Source organism: Lissotriton helveticus, chromosome 3_1 (genome assembly GCF_964261635.1).
Source record: "Lissotriton helveticus chromosome 3_1, aLisHel1.1, whole genome shotgun sequence".
NCBI classification, from domain to species: domain Eukaryota; kingdom Metazoa; phylum Chordata; class Amphibia; order Caudata; family Salamandridae; genus Lissotriton; species Lissotriton helveticus.
In genome coordinates, this window is record NC_136061.1 from 418,162,626 (window position 1) to 418,184,617 (window position 21,992).

Sequence of the window (21,992 nt, forward strand, 5' to 3'; positions counted from 1 at the left end):
GCCCCCGCTCTTCCTCCGGACCCCGGAACTCCCGTGCTATCTCCTGGGTATAGATCTGTAGTTGGGCGGCCAAATAATATGCTTCAAAGTCAGGTACGGCTAACCCCCCCTCCGCCTTAGGCCTCATGAGGGTCTTGAGCGCAACTCTGCGGCGGACCGATCCCCAAAGGAAAGCCACGAGCAGTGAGCCCAAGTTCCGAAAGACGGCCGGTGGGATCCAAACCGGGAGCGTCCTAAAGTAATATAATAGTCGGAAGCGCCACCATCTTTAGCAGCGCTATGCGTCCCGCCACCGACAGCGGCAGGGTAGCCCAGAAGGACATGCTACTCTTCAGTGCACGGACGCATCGGGAGATATTGCCCTCTAGGATGTCAGCAGGGCCGTGGTAGACATGGACCCCCAAGTATTTGAAGCAGCTAGGCGCCCATCTGATCGCCCTAGGAGTGTCGGGCTGGGGCTCTTCCCCGCGAACCGGGAACAAACAGGTTTTTGACCAATTCACCCTGAGACCCGACACCACCCCAAAAGCAGTGATTACGGCATCGGCACCGGCCAAGGCCTCACCAGCATCCTCTAAGAAAAGCAACAGGTCGTCAGCATATAGGGAAATGTACTGCCGCCCCGATGGAGTCCGCAGGCCTCTATAATAGGCCCCGGTGCGAATCGACAACGCTAGGGGTGCCACCGCGAGTGCGAAGAGCAATGGGGATAGTGAGCATCCCTGCCTCGTACCACGCTCTACTGGGTATTTTCGGGAGATCAGCGGGCTTGATCTCACCCTAGCCAGCGCAGAGGCATAGAGCACCGCAGTCCAGCGCAGGAAACCCTCTCCCAGCCCAAAGCAATCAAGCACCCTGCGGAGGTATCCCCACTCTAAACTGTCGAAAGCCTTTTCCAGGTCAATTTAGAGGATCATGGGTTGGGGGGCCTCGTCATGGTCCTCCTCCAGCAGGCGGAGCAAACAACGAATGTTCATTGTAGTATTGCGCTTGGGGATGAACCCCGCCTGGTCTTTATGCACCAGAGAGCTCATGTGTCCTAGTAATCTCGACGCCAAGATGCTGCTTAATATCTTGTAATCAACCGTGAGCATCGAGAGCGGCCTGTAAGGTGCCGGGTCGTTGCTCTCTCTATCGGGTTTGAGCAGGGGGACCACTAGGGCCTCACACATTGAGCTCGGAAGGCGTCCCAGGCGTTTCGCCTCCCTGTAGATTATCAAAAGCCGCGGAGCCAGGAGGTCAACATAGGCGGAATAAAGCTCCACCGGAAGTCCGTCTAGTCCCGGGGTCCTGTTCCGTGCCATGTTCTTAATGGCACTGCGGATCTCCCCTAGCTCTACGTCCCTCCCCAATACCTTCGCCTGTTCAGGCTCCAGAGCAGGGATAGGTAAATCCCGTAAGAAATCATCAATGGGGGCAGTGTCCGGTGATATCCTACTCCGGTACAATTCTTTATAATAGCTCAGAAAACAACTGAGGATTTCGGGCTGGGTATAGACTTCCATTCCCTCCGCGTTCCGCATAGCTACCGTGGGAGAGGTGCGCCTCGCGGGGTTAGCCAGCCAAGCCAGGAGCGCCCCCGATTTATCGCCCTCAGCTAGCGATCTGGTCAGGTCAGCCTTGTAATCAAAACTACGTAGCCGTTCATCTTCAACGGCTACAGCCTCCTTCGCCGCCGCGGTCCAGTGTCGAGTTCCGGGCGGCCGGGACGGAGGAGCTCCATCTCGCGATTTTCCGATCAGCTTTATCAAGGTCCTCTAAAAGGACTCGTCGTATCCCCACCTTCTTCGTGATACAATAGCCCCTAACCATCACCTTAAAGGCGTCCCACTCCGTGGCCTTGGCACCAGTCGTACCCTCGTTTTCCGCGAAGTACGCGGCGATTCTATCTTCCAGTTCACTCCGAAACACTGGATCTTCCAGCATCTCAGGGTGCAGCCTCCAATTTGGGGCGCAAGGGGTACCCGGGAGCCATCTAAAGTCGGCCAGAAGAGGGTTGTGGTCGGAGATGGTCTTCGCTAAATACTCAGATCTCGCGGCCGTGGATATTAATTCCGCCGACCCCAAGAACCCATCTAATCCCATGTGTAGCTCATGCATTCCGGAGAAATGGGAGTAGTCTCAGGCATGCGGGTGCTGGGCTCGCCAGATGTCCGTCAGTCCCCACTTAGTCTGCCATTCCAGTCTACCCCTGGCTATCCGGTAGGTCGGGGAGTCCGCAAGGGGAGGGTGAGATCTGTCAAGGTCAATGTCCTCCACCGAGTTGAAGTCTCCACCGAGTAAGAGTGGCCCCGATAGGTAATGGGCTAGGGAGCCCGATAGTGCCACGAAAAAGGCCAGCTGGTCCACGTTAGGCGCATAAATACTGCAGATGTTCAAATCCATTCCTCCCAGTTTGCCAGCTATGGCCATGAACCTCCCCTCTGGATCTACAGTATGTTTAGTCACCTGCAGGGGTACCCCAGCCCGCACCCAGATCAGCGCACCCCTAGCATAAGCTGAGTATGTGGTGTTGTATAATTGTCCTCTCCACCTGCTCTGCAATGCTAGCCACTCTGTCTTTGTAAGGTGCGTTTCCTGCAAAAGCGCAATCTGTACCCCTCTACGCACTAGGTAAGCGTGGACCTTATGTCGTCTGGACATAGAATGCAGCCCGCGCACATTCCAGGTAATGCATTTCAAAGTGGATAGGTCAGCCATTGTCCCATGGTATCTCTCCAAGTCCCTCCCAGTCGTGCTCAAGTAAAGGTAAACCCAGTGAATGCCCCGCACCGATGGCGTATCTCCCCCCCAACAACAACAATCTAACCCTCGAACACGTTCCCACCCTCCCCAGAACAGGTCCCAAATAGTGCCATCTAGTTCCCATCCAAACTACACCCACCAAAACACCAAAACTATCCTGACGGTAGCCACCGCAGGTATGCCTTAAGGGCAACAAAAAGGGGGGGGTCGAACGTCGATAGGGGGTCTCCGCACCTCAAAGCTACCTAAGTGCGATCGAGCCCTGAGTGCTGATGGCTACGATTGGACTTGTCCCCAACCCACTCCACAACCAGTTACCCAATAGGCCCCCTCGAAGATTCACCCCCTCTCCCACCACCACCCCGCCCCGTTGAAACCGGCTCACCCGAAGTCACCCCTTGCCATCCAGCAGTCCCTACGCCGTCTCTGGGGTTATCACAGGGAGGTTCACACTACCAGTCTCGGAGTCCTCCGTGTCCGTGTGGCCTACGCCTCCGCCAGTTTCCGAATCTTCAATTATGGGTCCACCTTGCGAGCCTGACAGATTGGTCTGCCTCGGCGAGCCTGACAGATAGGTCTGCCCCGGCGATTCCGGATCCGTTTAGATCTTCGTCGCAGGCCCTCGTCCGAGGTAGTCGGAAAGGAGGACCCAGGGCCATCCTTGCCAGCCCTGTACAGTTCCAGCCAGCTACACGCCTCATCCGGGGTGTCAAAGAATTTGGCCGTGTCATCTAGGATAATGCGGAGCCTTGCCGGAAATAGCAAAGAATACTGGATGCTCTCACTCCTCAGTTCCCGTTTGACCGCCAAGAAGGAGGCTCGCCTCCGCTGGGTCTCATAGGTGTAATCCGGAAAAATGTTCACCCTGCTGTTTGCCACCTGGTACGGACCATTCAGTCTGGCAGCATTGAGAAGCAAGTCTCTGTCGCGGAAGTGTAGCAGCCGCGCCACCACCGGACGAGGGGGTCGGCCTTGTAGCGGCGTTCTGGACGGCACCCTGTGCGCTCGTTCCAGGGTGTAAAAGGAGGAGAGCCCCTCAGGCGACACCACCGTCCTGAGCCAGTCCTCTAAGTAGGCCACCATGTCCCCATCCTCGATTTTTTCTGGCAGTCCCACCACACGGATGTTGTTCCTCCTATTGCACCCTTCCGCGTCCTCTGCTCGTCTCTCCAAGGCGTCAATGCGGGTCAGAGCGTCCTTCATGGCGGCGGCTAGTGATTTTTGCACGGGTGCAAGGGTTTCCACTGAGCCCTCCACCTCCTTGACTCTGTCCGAGAGCTTACCGTGGTCCGCCCTGAGCAAACCCAGGCCCGTCGCGACTTGGGCAATGTCCTGTTGAAGGGTCGACCGCGTTTCAGTTATCGCTGCCAGGATCCTGTCAAGTTGTTGCTGGAGGTGTGGACTCCCCGACGTCTCCGGGTCCAATCGATCCTCGTTATCAGGTGCCTCCACATCCGAGGTGGCCTGGGTGCCGCCCTTAGCGCCCCTCGGCTTACCCATGATGGCCGTGGTCTCCAGCGATGGACCCGGTGATCGTCCAGCCAGGGGCGAACCAGCCGAAGCGCCCTCAACCCCCGTCGAAGGCTCCGTATCACTGCGGATCACCGAACAATTTCCGGCGTGGCAGCAGGAAAGAACACGACTGTCCGCCAGCCAGGCACCCAGAACTGGGTGCTCACCCAAGCGGATCTCTCCAACCGTAGCTAGTATAGGAGTACGAGGGTCACTGTTAGTGGGTCTGTGCGGGTACGGCGAGGTCGCCGGGGTCAGGCAGCAATGGCGCCCGTCACATACGCCACGTGGCACAGGCACCCACAAATCGTACCCCTCGTCAGGCCTCAGCAGCAATGGGCCAGGCGGAGATCAGCAGCGCTCCCCCTGGGAGCAAGAGGGCGGAGGGGGGGAGCAGGGGCTCCACCAGTCAGTAGTGCGCCGCGGGGGCCTTGGTCTCCTCGTGCCACCGTCACCTCTATCATCAATGGCAGGCCTCACCAATTGCCATTATCGGTCTGCGTGGAAACTGCGGCTAGGCCGATCTCCGTCTAGTCCCTTTCTCAGCCCTCCAGCATGCGGGCCTCTTCCTGCGTGGCCGAGGTGGGCCCGTGTGCCGCCGATCCCAAAGACCAAGACGTCGGAGGCCGGTGTCGTCCCGAGTGGGACGGGGCGTCGGGCAGCTCCCCCTCTCTTCGCGGCTCCACTGCGTGGCCAGGGTCCGGTCGAGCGGCGGTCTCAATGGACACCGCTTGGAAAGTGCGGAGGTGTCAACAGCCCCTCAGGTAGTCAGCATCAGTGTTCCACCTTCATGAAGGGAAATGGGAGAAGGCGTCGCCGAAGTCGTCGGTCCCCCGGGGACGCGGGTCGTCTCAGGACCGCAGAGACAAAGCGGGCGCCATCTTAAGCTCGGCGCCGCTCGCTCCGTAACTCCCGGTCACCTCGATCGCGCTTCGCTGCAGGTCTCCAGGGTCGCCCACCGGGTCAGCCCCCACTGCACTCCACGATCTGGGGGTCGGGGTGCCCGTATCGCCCAGGGATCAGGATGAATGGCAGCTCGATTGCGGAGCCGAGCGCTCAAGCGACCTCCGCCATTGGCGCCCAGACCACGCCCCCCATAAAGCCCACCTGATCTGGATGAATCAACGTAGTTATGTGAGATTGGAGAAAAGGGGTGATAGGAGGCTTGGTGGTCCGGAGGCCGGCCTGGCTTGTTAAAGATGACCACCTCCGCATGCCTCCAGTTCTGTGGCAGACATCTCCGATCTCTAGCTTCTTCGATAGGTTGGAGGTAGTGCGACCCTATCGGGGGGTTGTATTTCTTAAAGAATTTGCATGGGAACCCATTCGGGCCAGGCGCTTTTCCTGAATTCAAATCTCCCAATGCTGTGCAGATCTCCTCCGCAGTAAAAGGCAGTTCCAAGTCTGCTCGTGCGTCATCAGAAAGGGTGCAGACGGTAGATCATCTATAAATCGATGGATCCCATCTTCCCGCAGGAGCTCTCTAGGGGTGTATAGTTCTGCAAAGTACTGTGCAAAACTCTCAGCTATAAGGGAGGGGTCACTCAGAACCCATCCATCACGACTTGGTATACCTGGGAGAACCTGGGGCTGCAAGGTCCCCTGGCATAGTCTATGCAGTAATATACTGGACTTGTCACCCCATTGGTAAATTCTGCTTCGGGGCGCCAGCCACGCCAGGCAGGCCTCATCCATCAGGGTATCTGAATAGGTTTGTTGCGCCAGCACCAGCTGTTGCAGCAGAGCCTCCCGCCGGGTGCGACATGCTGCCACGCAAAAGGAGATGTCCACTCTCCGCAGAGTGGGTTTCTTGCCTCCCACAATGTTGCGGCCTCTGCAGCCGTCCCCACATTTGTGTCTAGATATTGTTCAACTGCCTGCCCCATGTGTTCCCGATATTTCTTGTCCTGGAGGTGCCATGGGGAGAGACACCAACGAAAGGGGGGAGTCTCTCAGGACCCAGCTGCACCATCAGGACCAATGGAGGGTGGTTGGATAGGTCCCTTGGGAGAATCTCTACTGCCCTCACCCTTCCGACTGCTCTTAGTGGCACAAAGAAATAATCATGACGGGAGTACGAGTCATGAGCGGTCGAAAAATATGTGTAGCCTAATTCTGTTCCATGCAACCTCCTCCAAACATCCACCTATCCCAATCCCGTCACTAAGGAGCTCAGTTTAGTACTGTGGTGAACAGCGCCATATCCCCCTGATCTCCATCTGTCTACCGCCGAGTGGAGAAGTGTGGCTCAATGGTTAGAGCGGCAGACCCTGATGCAGAGGTCTAGCCCGGGACCAGGGTTCAATTCCCCGCCTCGGCGGGTCTTGAGCTCAAAAATTCCACAGACCTGATAATTCTCGCCTCGGTGCCTATTCCAATCATGGAGTCCCACTCTGCAACTCTGGGCAATAGCTTGCTTAATCTCCACAACGGCCCCCACAACGCTAAGGATGCCTGGCCTCCACCTTGGGGGTGCCCAGGAGTGGCCACCTCACAGGGAAAGCCAGGATGGGTTCCACAGCGGTATTCGTACAAGCGCCTTGAGACCCTTGCGGGTGAGTAGTGCGCTATACAAGTATCACTTTACTTACTTACTTACTTACTTACATTACGTTGTTATAATCTCCCCCTATTATTGCCAACCCCTCCGGCATGTCAGCCCACAGAGTCGTGAGACGCTCTACCAAAGCCCATTGTAGAGGTAGGGGGGCATACACAAAACCTAATACCACTTGTTCCTCGTATATGGTACCCTCAAGAAATATGTATCTCCTCTGTGGATCCGTCCGTGTCTTAACGTGTTTGTATGGGACTCTACGATGCGGCAAAATCACGATTCCCCGGTGAAGCTAGAATGAAACACCTGGACAAAGCCATAGCGGAGAAGACACAGTGCTTTAGGACCCATTAAATGCGTCTCTTGGAGCTCAGAACATCTGCTCGATACCGCTCGGCCTCTTGGAGTATAGCCCCTCTCTTAACCTTATCCAGAGCCTCTTTGACATTCCTGCTCACTATTCAAAGGTCACCCGCGCGGAGTTGCGCCCTGTCCATAAGATGTGCATCGCAGGGTCTCTGGACCTCGAAGTGTGGGACACCCCTAAGCCAGTGTGCAAATAATGAACATGTGTGCCAAAAACATAGTGCAAACATAAAACAAATATTCCCCAACGTCCCCCAACCCCTTCCCTTATACCTCAAAACACCTCTTTTTAACTTTGCTCCCTGCATCTTCACCAAGTCAATAACTGTGGTTACATTTTTCATCATGAGCAGGAGGTCCACATGCACTACTTCCTGGTGACTGACTGGTCAGGTTTTCCGCCTCTTAGGAGACTTTGGAACTGGGTTTTTAAGACAACAAGTCTGACACATTGTTACAAAGTGAGAAATCCATAAATCAGGATACTTATCAACAGGGTTTATTGAAACAGTACGTACACCATCACATTCCATTCAGCTGTCAACCTCAACCGCTTTTTAGAATCTTCAGGAATGACAGTTATCTTGGGAACATTCCAAATAGGTAAGAAGGGAGGGGGAGAGGGGAAAGGGAAATACCATCATGTGATTACAACGCCCATTATTCATACTAGACATTATGGACACTATTGGGATGCATTAACCTCCCCCAGAGAGGGCTTTGCCCATTCAGAGGGTTCAACCCCATTTTTGTTGCAGCTGTCCTACCATGCCATGGATATTCTTGGTGTATCAGTGCCCATAATCTCCTGTGTACATTAGTCCCTTTCATCTGCCTGAAGATTTACAGGACTCTGCTACCTCTTGCATCATCACACATCAGGCGCCAGGCCTCCAGCCAGCTTGGGTCCGTTTTTCACAAGAGGTGAATCCGACCCTCTTTTGTGGCCTCAAGAGGCCAATCAGTTGGTTGAATGCCTGTTTAACCTCTCAATGCTCCAAATTCTGTCACCTCATATTATGTATGAGGACCTATGCTGCTCCATTGGAAGATTGACAACCTCTTGTCTTCTCAGAATACTGTCTACCCTATTGTTATTGTTAATTAGCCATTATAGAACTCAATCTAAATATTGCATTACACTATCTTTTGGTAGTCATGGATATGACTTTACGATTGTTTAGCATAGTTTTGTAGGCAAAGGCGATATATTTGACCTTAAAGACTTCCTACTGTTTTTAGGTCTCGCACCTGCGACGAAGCGCTGTAGCTGCGAGACCTATAGTCGTCGACTATGCTTTCAAGGGCTCTCAAGGGAGACAGGAGATGGGCACGCTCAGGCTGCAGGCCGGATCGGATCGGGCGCGCGCTTGAACATGCGCTCCATTGTGACTGTGAACTGTTGTCGTGCTGTGTAAAGATTGCCTCATATATAACAGTACGTTTCTAAATTCACCAACCATTACAAAAGTCTCTCAGCTGCATGCAGTACCACACACTCTGCTAAAAAAAAAAAACACCCACACCCCCCCCCCCCCTGCCCGCCCCTACACGCGTACTTGTCTCCCTCAACAACAAGCATGGCGTGCTTTCCCTCCCTCTGCCTTCTCTATGGCTTGTCTCCTACCGGCCCTGTAGCGCTGTTACCGGTAGAATGATGCACAAGATGCGGGTGCTGTGGCTCCTCTGGGCTGGGCCGGCATGTCCTTTCGAAAAGGCCCGCTGGTCATCTTGGACCGCGGCAACCGCTCTCCCCTGCTGAACTGCAGCAGCGCCTGCTTCACCGAGTTGTACGCGCCGCAACTGGGCACAAGCCGCAGGCCACACCGGTGTGCACGCTCACGGCGTGCTACAACCCGCGTATTGCGCACTTTCACTTTCCCCTGCTCCACGGTGTCTTCGTTTTCCATCCAGCTCTAATGCAGCAAATACTCCTTCGGCTGCAGTTTCTGTTTGCTTACTTCTAGTTCTCGCCTGCATCAGCCTTTTAAAGTCTGTTACCAACTTTGTCCATGTTGCTTTGCTTAATGCGCTGCTCACAACTCGCCACGGTGCCGCTTATCTCCCGCAATATGCAGTGACGTACTTCGGAGTGTGGAGGCAACCGGCCGCGCACACAACCAGCGTGCCCCCGCAGTGAATGGGAAAGCGGAGCAAAGGTGAAGGCGCCTCGGATGTGGGAGCCTCAGCCGCGGCACTGCGGAGGCATCCGCGCACTCATGGTGAGTGATGCTGCTATACTACTGAGCTGCCCGGGGGGATCTTAATCCGTTTGTGGTAGCGTGTGGCTGCCCGAGAATTCCCACGATGTAGCACAGCTGCGCCCGGTTACCAGGTCATCATTTGTCACGCCCCTGCATGAATGCACTCAACTGTGTCCTGTGCACCGTGGGGCTGTGGTGATCCAGCCTGTTGAGTACCATTGAACTGATGCAGATACAGTAAATAAGTAGTGGGAGACGCGGGCAACCGCAGCTGTGCGCTGCCTAATGAACATCTGTGCTATGGGAAACAGAGTAAAGTGGGTCTGAGGCCTGGAGTCCAGGACTGACTAAGGGCACAAGAACGGCATCATATAAGCACTGATTGAGGTTTGTCTCCAGGGTAGGTTGTTGTACTGTCTGATGAGCAACTGCTCAGTGGGGGGGTAAAGAAGTGTGTAGCCCGTAATTCTTCCGCCGTGAGGAACGGCCAATGAGCAGGACTTGAAGTCCCAAGTACCCCCGACGTGTGCATTCCATCTGGAGGCACGTTAAAGAGTACGGGTGCTGCACAGCACTGAGAAAAAGGGGATATATGGCTTAGGCAAATGGGTGGAGTGATGCTACCAGCCGAGTGCTAAGGAAGTGGAGGGCCGAGACGGAGATCAATAAAAGCGAAAGTGGGCTGTTGGGTACCAGCAGAGTGGCAGAGGAAGAGAGGACCGGTTGAGAGGGTCGGGAAAATAAGGGGCTTGCCTATGTGTCGAGAGAGGGTGCACAGGGCTTGAGTGAATGCTCAAGTGAGGGTGTGGGAGAAGGTGCCGAAGGGGGTCGGCAGCAGTTGTAGTGAGAGAGAAGGTAGCTGTAGTGACCGGGCAGGCTGCTGCAGCCCCCGGACACCCCAGGACCAGCCATGAGTGTGCACGTTGTCCGGACTAGTGCCAGCACCGGGAGGGTGAACCAGGACTCCGGTACCATGGACCGGGGTTCCCTCCGGACTGTGCAGGCAATGTTCAAAGTGCTCCATATGGTAACTGTCCCACTATTCCTTCCTGCCCTCCTCCACACGCCCCCCGCCAGGACACTTTTTCTGTTTTAAGTTATTGGAGACGTTTCGGACATGAGAGAGGTCATACTCTGCAACATCGTAGTATAGTTTTCCGTAGCGCCAATGTTCAGCCCGGGGGCAACTTTATAGTGCTAAGTTAATTTATAATGTGCCACGTTATAATTTGAAAACGGTGTAATTGTTTTTTTGGTTGCCTGCCAAGCGCGTTCGAAGGCTGTACACGTACAGAAATGCAAATAACAGTAGTAGGGAATGGTTTTATAAAGCCTGAAAAGTAAAACTACCAGTACCAGAATGCAAAAGGGATTCTGTATTCTTCTTTCGAATGGCACGAGGTCACGTGACATCTTTGATAGCTTGAACATATTATCCTTACTCGTAAAATAACATCTTCAATGGCAAAGTCTTTTGTGAACAGACTGTATTTCTCGGTACAACGCTACAGAATACGTCTGGAAAATAAGCATTAGTCGAGCTTTAATAATGTAGATGCAATTAGAGGTTACATGCAGTCAGGGCTTGAAGTGGGATGAAAAAAACTGTAGGACCTCTCATAGGGACATGAGATATGTAATTAAGGGCGTTGCTTAAAAGCACTGAAAATCCATACTTAGCGTAGTGTGCCGCCCGACTGGTATTTTGCTGCTTCGGTCATTACATCTAGATATATAATACAGCAAGTAACTTTACACTTGCAACACTCAGGTACTATTGGTTTTGTTAATGGTTGTTAGTTGCATAACATAAATAAGCAACAGCCATGACTTCGTAGCATAGCGCATTGAAAATGCATCAGTTCTGAAATGGTGAGACAGTGACAGTACTACAACGAGTCTCTTTGAAGTTGCATCACAGGCAGTGAAGGGTGGCAGTGCTGCAGGGTTAACATTCTTTTTTTCGTCCTGATGGTGAGGGCAAAAATCAAGAGCCCAATAGCGACCTGTCTCAGCGCCTGCTTTTCACTCAGCACCGCAAGACTCGTCCCACTTAAAGCCCTGCGTGCAGCGTTTAAATGAGAAAAATAAGTGCAGGTACCACTCAAATTAACTTATAGGGCGGGGCAAGGGGGTCGAGCTGGGGGCTGGACATGATTATATAAAGACACTACTATCATCTGTCAAGTATTCATTTTGCTCTTGCATTACCATTGTTGATACTCAAAAATGTCCTGAATGTGCAAATTCCCTCTGTACATGTGGGCATCGCATACATAGACAACCTGTGTCCTACTATGAACCTCCCAAATGTGTAAGCTGTCCATTGCCTTTAAAGGAACATGTTATGTTTTGACTAATCTTTCTTTGCGTTGCAGGAAAAATAGAATTCACATAAAATACCACATAATTCACAAAAGGTAATATCTATTTTCCAGATATTTCTTCTCACAATCTATGACTATACTAGTTTAAGCAGAGGAAACACCAGCTATTTAAATTAAAAGATTCTAAGCAAACACACCTAATAATTTAGCAATTTATACGCAGTGTCACGTAATTTGTCAATAAAACACTGACCCCTCTCAAATAAGTGAAACAATCACAAATTCATGTAATCCACTTTGTTTTATCAGTGTGATATAGATGAGATTTCCTGTTGCTTTAACTTTTTTTTCCTCACCAATTCATCTCCAGTCTAATGGTGCATAGTTAATAAAATATACTGTATACTTTTTAGAAAATAAAAACAATCTAAAAAACAATGTAATTTACAATGCTTATAGCTTTAAACATGTCACTACGAGACCTATTGCATTGTAAATGCTTGTTTAAAGAACCAAAGGAACAAGGGTGCTTATTGTGACCGACAATCCAACTGCAGTGCTTTATATAAACAAGCACTTGCATTCAGATGGCCTCCGTGCCATGGCCAAAGGCCTTGCCTAGTACAATGTTACAATGGATTACCCATCGACCAAGTGGGTTTTCTCAGTAGAAAGGCCCAAAGTCGAAATGAGTTGGAGCGGAACAATACTCTAACCTTCCAGATTGCCTCCCGTTTGTATATATCTGGCATAGACATGCTTGCCTCCAGGCGGAACTGCAATTGTGTTCTGCCTACATACTGGAATTGGAAGAATCCTCAAATTGTCTCTTTGGGAAATCACATTTTCCTGAACTTTAGCTGTGAATTGTATTGATCCTCTAGAATATTGAATTGTTAATTAGCTGCCCTAGATGCTTTCTCATTGTGGCATCCATATTTTGGAAGAATCGCTTCTGGCTTTACATCCTTTGACCCTTCTTCTACACATCCTGGCCTTATTTCAAAACCAGAAGGTCGTGGTTGTTTTTGCTCTCATTCTCTGAACGTGCCCGCTTGGTCACGAGGATCTTATTCATGCCATCTGTGTTTTTCAAGATGATACATAAATGTTCTTAAGAGAGTCATGAACAGGCCTCCTATGTCTCCTTAATTACGGGTGTTGGAAGAATCCCTAAAAGGCACTGTTTCGATGGCATCTCCATTCAGATCCCGGTTACCCTTCGTTTGTTTCCTACTGACTCTTCCAAAAATCTTTTCACTGTGCCTCAGTGCCATGCAAGATTATGTGTGTATGTGATTCTACCCACAATAAAGAGCGGAAGACTGTTCTCAAACTGTACTGATGTCTTCGATCCCTGAATCACTCTGTTCATATTGTAAGCATATTGTTTCTCATGGGTACAATTTGGTGGAGGTTGAGGTTGATGAATTAGCTATTACCCTTTTACGATGACGTATTTGTAAACCATTTTGTGCCGAGGAAGACAGATCAGCGAGACATGAACTCATGGGTTCAGCCAAGTTCCTTCTGGACAAGTGGTTACTTCTGTAGATGTAACTCTCACCACAGGCCCATGTTGAAAGACTATTGAGACTCAGAAATTAAGCCAACTGAAGTTCCAGAGCTGTGTTGAGGCATATAGACAAACCATATTGACAAACTACTTGGGGGAGCTTGCATTAGAGTGTATCTAAGATCTGAATGTGCAGAGGTGTACATTTTTCATTGTTCTCATTCCAAGACTTATTGATGCTAAATGTGTTTCATTTGATTTTGTCATTCAGCTTTTCTTGTTGTACAATCTCTTTTAAGCTTTTATAAGACGGTTCAAGAAATCTACGAACCCACGCAGGATGTAAGACCAGTACCATTTGAATTACAATGATATTTGCTTACCCTTTACTAATACAAAATGTCAATTTTACCATTGGAATATAAATTCCAATGGTAGAATTGATATTTTGTATTTGTAAAGGGTAAGAAAATATCAGATGTTTTTCAGTTTTCTTATTTGTTACATCTTGGTAACTGTGAAAATGATTGACTGAAAATAAATCCTGTGATGTGCCTAAACCGGTAAAAAATCATTAGCTTCAACCTCCACCTAATCTGTAGATGGCGACATTAGGAAAATTACCAGTTAGTAGAGAGAGTATAATCTTTTCTGTGTTGCAATACTGCAGTAAGTAGGTCATTGGTTGGAAGAACGCTTATACATATTGTAAGGAAGAGCATCACATTTTCCATGCTTGTATGTTTTGATCATTTTGTTTTCCTGAAAATGGCAGAATACGTTGTAATTGATGGATTATGGGTCAATATGATATTTTCAAAAAGTATCCATCTTTTGACTGTTGATAATAGGGCACTGTGTTTGCAGATAGGCGGAACACATAATTATGTGCAAAATTGGTCTGAATGTAAAGTGTGTTCTATGTAATACTGATTTTTCTGACATTATTTAGAACATTCCGAAGGGAACGAAAGCGACAGAAACCTTCATACAGTAGCAATGGCAGCTATTGCAGGCAATGTAAGCAGCTATATTATAAAATCAGAAGAACCCCTTGCACAAGCAAGCAAGACAATCACCAGGTCAGTGAACTGACGAGTTGTAAATTACCAAATAGTTTTGTATGCAACTTCCAAAGATTTTCATGTTTTCCTTTTGTGTATACCTTTTCAACAATTTGTTTTACCCTTATCTATGAAAATCGAGCAACCGAAGCCCTCCACTAAAAACAGTAATGTCTATCTTTAAAGAAATGTTAATGTTTAAAGAAAGTGACTCAAGTTTAGCCATCTCCAGAGATGGAAACACTCACTGAATCCAGGCTGAGTTAGGAGGGGCCAAAAAATAATCACTATTGCTCTTTTTATTGCAGATTAGGCCATGTGACAAACACGTTGTGCAGTATATCGAAGGATATCGAAGGAAGCCCAAACTTGTGCTGAACATGTATACTTTATTTTAAAGACTATGGGCAATAGACATCCTACAATATCAGCCACATTTTGCGATACCAAGGCAGTCACTCTCCGAGTGAGAGTTCATGAGTCACTCTACTGCCTATGGGTAACCAGATAAAAGTCATTCCTCTCTTATTACTGGCCATGCAAACACATGCAGTGTCATTGCCACGTTAAAGAGGGTTGAAGGGGGTGAGGCCAAGATAATGGTTGAGGTAGAGCAGACTCTTGTAGCTCCGCTGATACCCGTTCAATTCTGTGTCCCAGACCCAGGAACGTGACCACAGCATGTAGAGGGACCTAGAACACATGTGCATCAAGGATGAAGACTGTGCAGAACTCTCAAAATGGCACCGCTGCAGCCCTGAGCTGTTCACTAAATATTGCAGCGGCACACTGGACAGCAGGAAAAATCTATGGAGTGAGAAGAGCATAATCAATACAAACGTGTTCTCTTGAACTTGTTGTTAAAATACAAACTTTTGCTATGTTGATGCTTAATTAACAATCTCAGACCAACAGATATAACTGAGATGTTTCTTCTGTTTTCGCTTTGCGGGTAAGGTCCACTCCCCTTCATGACATTTCCAACCTCTCTAAGATGCACCATTTAATGTCACATTCGTTTTGTTTCCTCTCCTTCAAATGCTCCACGAGTGGTGCATTCTTTTTACATGAACCCTATCCACTGTGCCTTTATAAAAAGGGTTACTCTTTAAATTGTTGATGTGAGAAGAACATACCCAAGTTAAGTGAGTGCAACCAGAAAACAGGAGAGGGCAGCCAAGGGCAGATGCAAAAGCTCCCACATAATGGTGGTCATGTCATGCATCTCTCCTGAACTGAGCACCCAGCTCTGGAGAACCTTGACAAGGCAGCATAGAATCGAGAATCATCTCCAGGGACATAACGAGCAACACCAACCATTTCAAATAGAAAGCGCACTGCCCTAAACATGCTTATGGTACTGTTGAGCACTGAGCTGCTGAATGAAAATAGCAAGAGGAGGGGAATGGCCTTGTGAGACACAAAGATTAGAGTGTAACTAATGGAGGAACCACCCCATGTCCCTCAACATATACAAGAAGTGATCCACAATCACAGGAAACCAGCGCCGGTCCCGGGAGGTGACCTTTGCAAATGAAAAGTACCCCACCTTAAGCAGACCAAAGCAGTCCAGTGAATCTCCAGACAGGAGTCAAGCAAAGTAGACAGATGGACTTGTCACTCATCGCTTTAAAGTTGCAACCAAGTGAAATAGTATCCCAGTTTCTGGCACAAGTCAAGCTTGAACAATAGAGATCGAGTTGACGTAACACCTGTCCAATTCAGTTTTCATCCTAACAGAGTCCTCCACGGGAATGGCAGCAAACAAAAGCAAGAGGAACACTACCTTAAGGGACATACTATTTAAGACCACTTCAAAGAAGCAGGCTACACCAATGAAATGAGGAGCCAGGGTGGGTTCATGCCGGGACCTTCAACGATCATCGCAAGGAGACATGGAAGTCCCTATCACACACACAAAAGGGATGTCAGATCATCGAAAGGCCGGGGTAGCAGAAGTGACATCACACGACTTTTGACCACCACTTTCACTCACATACTAACACATACACACAAATTCACACATATACGCTCTCTCACACATACACTCCCACCCATAAGCATGCACACAGCATGGATTTTAAAGCATTTTTGACATATATATATATATATATATATATCCAGGGCACAGTCAGCGATAAATCTATGTCAGCCTACACTAGCAGGAGCACACTCAAGAGCAAGTCAGTGTAAAAAAGTATTTATTTCATATTTTAAATCCTCCCCTCAGCGTTGACAGACGTGTTTTGCCGCTCTGGCTTTGCCAATGTCAATGGCTTCAATAAAGCACCACCATTTTAAAGTGAAAACATGCAATGCAGTATAATTAAAAGAATGCGTCCACAGTGATATCTAGCTCGTTATATCTAGAGCAAAGCACATGATGTCCCAATTTCAACATTAAAAAGTATTTACATCAAAATAATGTTTTGAAAAAACAGAGAAGTAACAATTTACTACTCTTCCCATTTATATCAATGTATCCTCCATTGTCTATATTATCTAACGACAACAGTTCTGTGTGTTCGATTCTCTCTTATTTTTTAATAATGTATTTGCACCGCAATTTAAAGAGAAATGGGACTTCATTTGCAATAACTTTGGCATTGTTTTGCGAATCCTCTTGAAACTTTCAAAACTAATACGACGCTCACTCCAGCTGCAGCCTTGAAAGTTTCATGGTGATCCTATTTAGTAGTAACATTTTGCAATACTCAACGTTTAGTGGGTCCCTAGGGGTTTTGGCCCCAGTGCCGCTGCACCATTCAAATCACGTCCCTTTTAACTGCAAGGTAACTGCAATTGTGACTGCCTGTTTAGTAGTAAAAAACTATGTGTTTAGAGGAGTTCTGGCAACTTTTGGGCCTGGTGCTACTGCACCTGCTGCACCATTCAAATCATGACAGTGTAGTTCCTATATTCCCAATAGGCTCTGCGCATTGGAATAACATATCCTATAGGTTAGACATAGGACGGAGGTCTACTAGGTCTCTTTCGAATATATTAGACTTAATTGTGAGTGCCAGCTAGCTCCGAGGTTACTAGAAACTTTCTCGAATTCACAAGAAGGGATTAGTTTCTGACAACCGCATAAACATGACAACTTTGTTTCCCCAAGATAAAACTGATCATCAAAGTCATGGAAACAATAGATAGATATTTCACTCAGTCAATCGTGCATGCTTCGTTTCACCAGAGGTGCAGAGAAATAGATAGACGGCGTTTTCAATAAAAAGGTTTTATTGAACAGTCTTCTTTCTCAAGCATAAGAAATGAACTGCTACAATCGTAAAACTAAACCATAGATAAATACATACATAAATAACAGAGGCTCAACTGGTGCTTCTAAAAATGCGCCTACCCCGATGTACCTAACCTAAGCTTAGTACGAGGGAGGAAGTAAGTGAGGTGTAGATTGTTAGCGCGGTAAGAGTGCTGTCCTGAGGCGGAAAGCCGGGACTGTTTCATGCTCACAAAATTGCTGCTATTCTTTTAATTGCTGCCATTGGTTTTTATACAGAGTGCATGTATGAAAATTTGTTCCATTGTGTTTTAAAACTTACATTGTAGAAAGCAGGGCGCGAACCCCCGTTCCCACCTCACCGGTCCCGCCATCTTGTGTGAGGGGGACGAGCTGGGCGAGCACTCTAGTGCTCAGCCCCGCCCGCCCTTGACTCTACAAAAGCTCCAAGCACCCGTGCCCTCGCTGATTGTTAGCGCGGTAAGAGTGCTGTCCTGAGGCGGAAAGCCGGGACTGTTTCATGCTCACAAAATTGCTGCTATTCTTTTAATTGCTGCCATTGGTTTTTATACAGAGTGCATGTATGAAAATTTGTTCCATTGTGTTTTAAAACTTACATTGTAGAAAGCAGGGCGCGAACCCCCGTTCCCACCTCACCGGTCCCGCCATCTTGTGTGAGGGGGACGAGCTGGGCGAGCACTCTAGTGCTCAGCCCCGCCCGCCCTTGACTCTACAAAAGCTCCAAGCACCCGTGCCCTCGCTGATTGTTAGCGCGGTAAGAGTGCTGTCCTGAGGCGGAAAGCCAGGACTGTTTCATGCTCACAAAATTGCTGCTATTCTTTTAATTGCTGCCATTGGTTTTTATACAGAGTGCATGTATGAAAATTTGTTCCATTGTGTTTTAAAACTTACATTGTAGAAAGCAGGGCGCGAACCCCCGTTCCCACCTCACCGGTCCCGCCATCTTGTGTGAGGGGGACGAGCTGGGCGAGCACTCTAGTGCTCAGCCCCGCCCGCCCTTGACTCTATAAAATGGTACCCTGGCCTAGGAAGCGCAGCGGACGAGCGCAGCGGGCACGCTGGGCGCGCGCCGAAGCCGCGCCAAAGCCAAGCCCGTCTGCGCCCGTCCGCGACCGGACACGGCCCAGGGCCAAAGCCCCTGGTCCTGTTAACCGGATCCGGTGGAGTAGGGACGAGCTGATGAATCTGTCCCCCGCCACATGCAGTCACGGCCTCCACATCATGCATACAGGGGTGGACACAGGCTGCAGATTCTGCCAATTCCGGTTCTGTACTGCAATGGCAGATACCCGGGACAGCCCCACCCTGTCGTGCGGCTTGCTTAATGTGAGGTCGCTGCGCTGCCATAAGTTCGACATCCACGACTTACTCGTGGATAGACAACTGGACCTGCTATTTCTTACAGAAACATGGCTGGATGCACACTCTGACCCTGACATCATTCAGGCACTACCGGATGATTATCTGATGGTAAGACTGGATAGACCCGAGGGCGGAGGAGGCATAGCGCTTGCATTTAAACACCACCTTGCCTGTCAAATTGAATCAGTCCAGCTGGCGGCAAGTGAGGTGGGGGTGTTCACGATAAAAATCAATGGGGGTACCACTGTGAAGGGTTATTTAGTCTACCGCCCGCCCGGCCCCCTGGCAAGGTTCAAGGGTACTCTCATAGAGTGTGCTACAGAGATGGCGCTGCGGAGAGACAAGTTTCTGCTACTCGGAGATTTTAACATGCATCTCGAAGATTCGTCAGACAAGGGAGCGATGGAGTTCTGGCAGGAACTTCAAGCATTACAATTAGAGCTAAAGGGCCACCTTCCAACACACCAACATGGTCATCTGCTTGATCCAGTTTTTGCGAACTGGGAGGAAGTTAGGGTGGCTCCCCCAGTGCCTCTCCCGTGGACTAACCATTTCTTGGTACCTTTTGAAATCTCTCTCCCTAAGAACAAGGTCACCGCTCCCACTCCCCTCAACTATCCTAGGCGCAAATGGGCTAGGTTCTCCCTGCCCAAATTCAATGAGGCTCTTATAGCCGATGGCCCCCCTGGAGGCGATGATGCGGATTCGGCAAACAAATTACTTAACGACCGCATCACGGCTGCTCTGGACCAAACGGCCCCTTTAGGCCATCCAAAGAAGGGCGGTCGTAAACAGAGATCGGCACCTTGGTTTAACGAGGAATTGCGTGGTGCCAAGAGGGAGTGTAAGCGAGCGGAAAGGCAGTGGAGGGAAGCCTATGACAGTCAGGCGAGAGAGAGATATCTCATCTACAGACGAGCATATCACAATCTTATTAGGATAACGAAAACTGCCCACTATGCCGAAAGAATTTTGGATGCAGAGAACTCAGCGAAAGAACTGTTCTGTGTATACAAATCTCTGGCTGTCCCCAAATCCTCAGCGGGATCAGAGGACTGCAATCGCATTGCCGACTACTTCAGCGACAAAGTGTCCAAAATCTATTCCGCCTTCCCTGCCCAACCTGTGGTAGGTGGAAAGTTCGAAGCGTCAGTTAGAGACGTAGATGGTCACAATCTGCTGTTTAATTTCTCCACCCCGCCAGCAGAAGACCTGATCAAAATATGTAGATCAGTGAAATCAGGTTCCCTACGGGACCCAGCATCTCCTAAACGGCTGGGGGATAGCCTGACGACACTAGAGCCATATATCAGGCACCTGTTGGACATTTCCTTTAGGTCCAGCACTGTGCCCTGGGAATGGAAACAAGCAGTTGTGCCCCCTCCTCCGCAAGAAGCCTAATATCAGTTACGATAAGCTGGAGAATCTACGTCCCATCTCCCTACTTCTCGAAAGTGGCTGAGAAGGTGGTGAATCTGCAGCTAATGCAGTTTGTGGAAGAGTCAAATCTCCTTCACCCCACCCAGTTTGGATTCAGACCTCGACATTCGACTGAGTCGGCACTCCTCATGGCATCCGAATCCATCAGACAGGGGGCCGACGAGGGCCACACTATGGCCCTGATCCTGCTGGACCTCAGCGCTGCGTTCGACACTGTAGCACATTCCATCTTGCTACAGTGTCTGAACAAAGCAGGGGTGGGTGATGCAGCGCTAAAATGGATCCAGTCGTTCCTATCTGGCCGAGGTTTCCAAGTCAGGCAGGGCGACTGCTATTCCAGGCGAGTGGCATTGGATCAGGGGGTACCACAGGGCTCGTCCCTAAACCCAACGCTTTTTCATCTATATGTGGCCCCGGTCGCCTCCATAGTGGAGAGTTACGGTCTGCGCATGGTGTCATACGCTGACGACACGCAGCTGGTCATCTCCCTATCGCGTGCACCCGGTCTTGCGGCAGACATCTTCAGAGCATGCATGCAAGATCTTGCTGCCTGGATGTCTGCCAATTGCCTTAAACTCAATGGCAACAAGACTGAGGTGCTGGTGGTAGGGGGAGACCGGGCGGCGTGGACGTCAGCATGGTGGCCACCTTGCTTGGGACCAGCACCTACCCCCTGCCTTGAGGCGAGGAATTTAGGTGTCTGGTTCGACTTCGATCTAACCTTTGGCCCCCAGGTCAACCGGGTGGTCGGCACCTGTTTCGGGATCCTCAAGACCCTCAGGAAGGTTTTGGAGCTCCTTCCCACCAAAGCCCGCCGAACACTAGTGCACGCTTTAGTCACGTCCAAGATGGACTATGGCAACCTTCTCTATCTAGGAACCCTCGAGAAGAATCTGAGCCACCTACAGGTCTTGCAAAACGCCGCTGCCCGGCTAGTTCTCAGACTACCTAGAAGATCAGCCTCCAAAGCCACGCTCCAGGCCTTGCACTGGCTTCCGGTCAGGAGCAGGGTAGAATTCAAGGCCCTCTGCACCTGTCATCTGATCATTAACGGCAGGGCACCCCTCCCACTTCAGGGTCTCTTGACACAATACGAGCCTTCCCGTGCGCTTAGATCCTCTGGCTCAGGGCGCCTGACCATTCCGAAGGTGTCCAGAGCAAGGATGGGTGGCAGCTCCTTCAGGTACCTTGCCGCATCCAGCTGGAACAAACTTCCGGTAGCGCTGCGTTTGGAACCAGCAGAGTCTATCTTCAGAGCCAAGCTGAAAACATTTCTTTATGCCAGATAGCTGGCCTTCCCCTCAGCACACTCTCTGAACACGCTCGCATCTCAGCGCGGGGACACGCCGTTGTGCGTCACCATTGCGCTCTACAAGATTCCCTATTATTATTATTATTATTTAGAATATAGTATTCTTTTGCCAAGAATCTGTCCAAGATTTCTCTTAGGGTCTAATCAGCTCTGAACCTTTGTTTGGAATGAAGAAGGTCAGGCTCAGGACTCGACTTTCCAGCAACCCGCAAGGGTAGCTTGGAAACACTGGAGCTGGATTTCTCGGCAGGAGAAAAGACAGCGTCTCTCTCAGTGTGTCTGTTGAAGGGTCGGTTTCCTTCGGCACTTGCTGTCGTAGGATGCG

At 49.8% G+C, this 21,992-nt stretch overlaps 1 protein-coding gene across 3 annotated transcripts in view; it reads left to right on the forward strand.

The window, feature by feature from the left end:
- CARF (calcium responsive transcription factor) overlaps window positions 1–21,992 on the forward strand; it is a 434,709-nt gene that overhangs the window by 133,247 nt on the left and 279,470 nt on the right. For all 3 annotated transcript variants that reach the window (XM_078680246.1, XM_078680247.1, XM_078680245.1), the window contains exon 5: window positions 14,180–14,309. In XM_078680246.1, coding sequence (XP_078536372.1) covers window positions 14,180–14,309 — 130 coding nt within the window. The remainder of the gene's footprint in view (window positions 1–14,179; window positions 14,310–21,992) is intronic.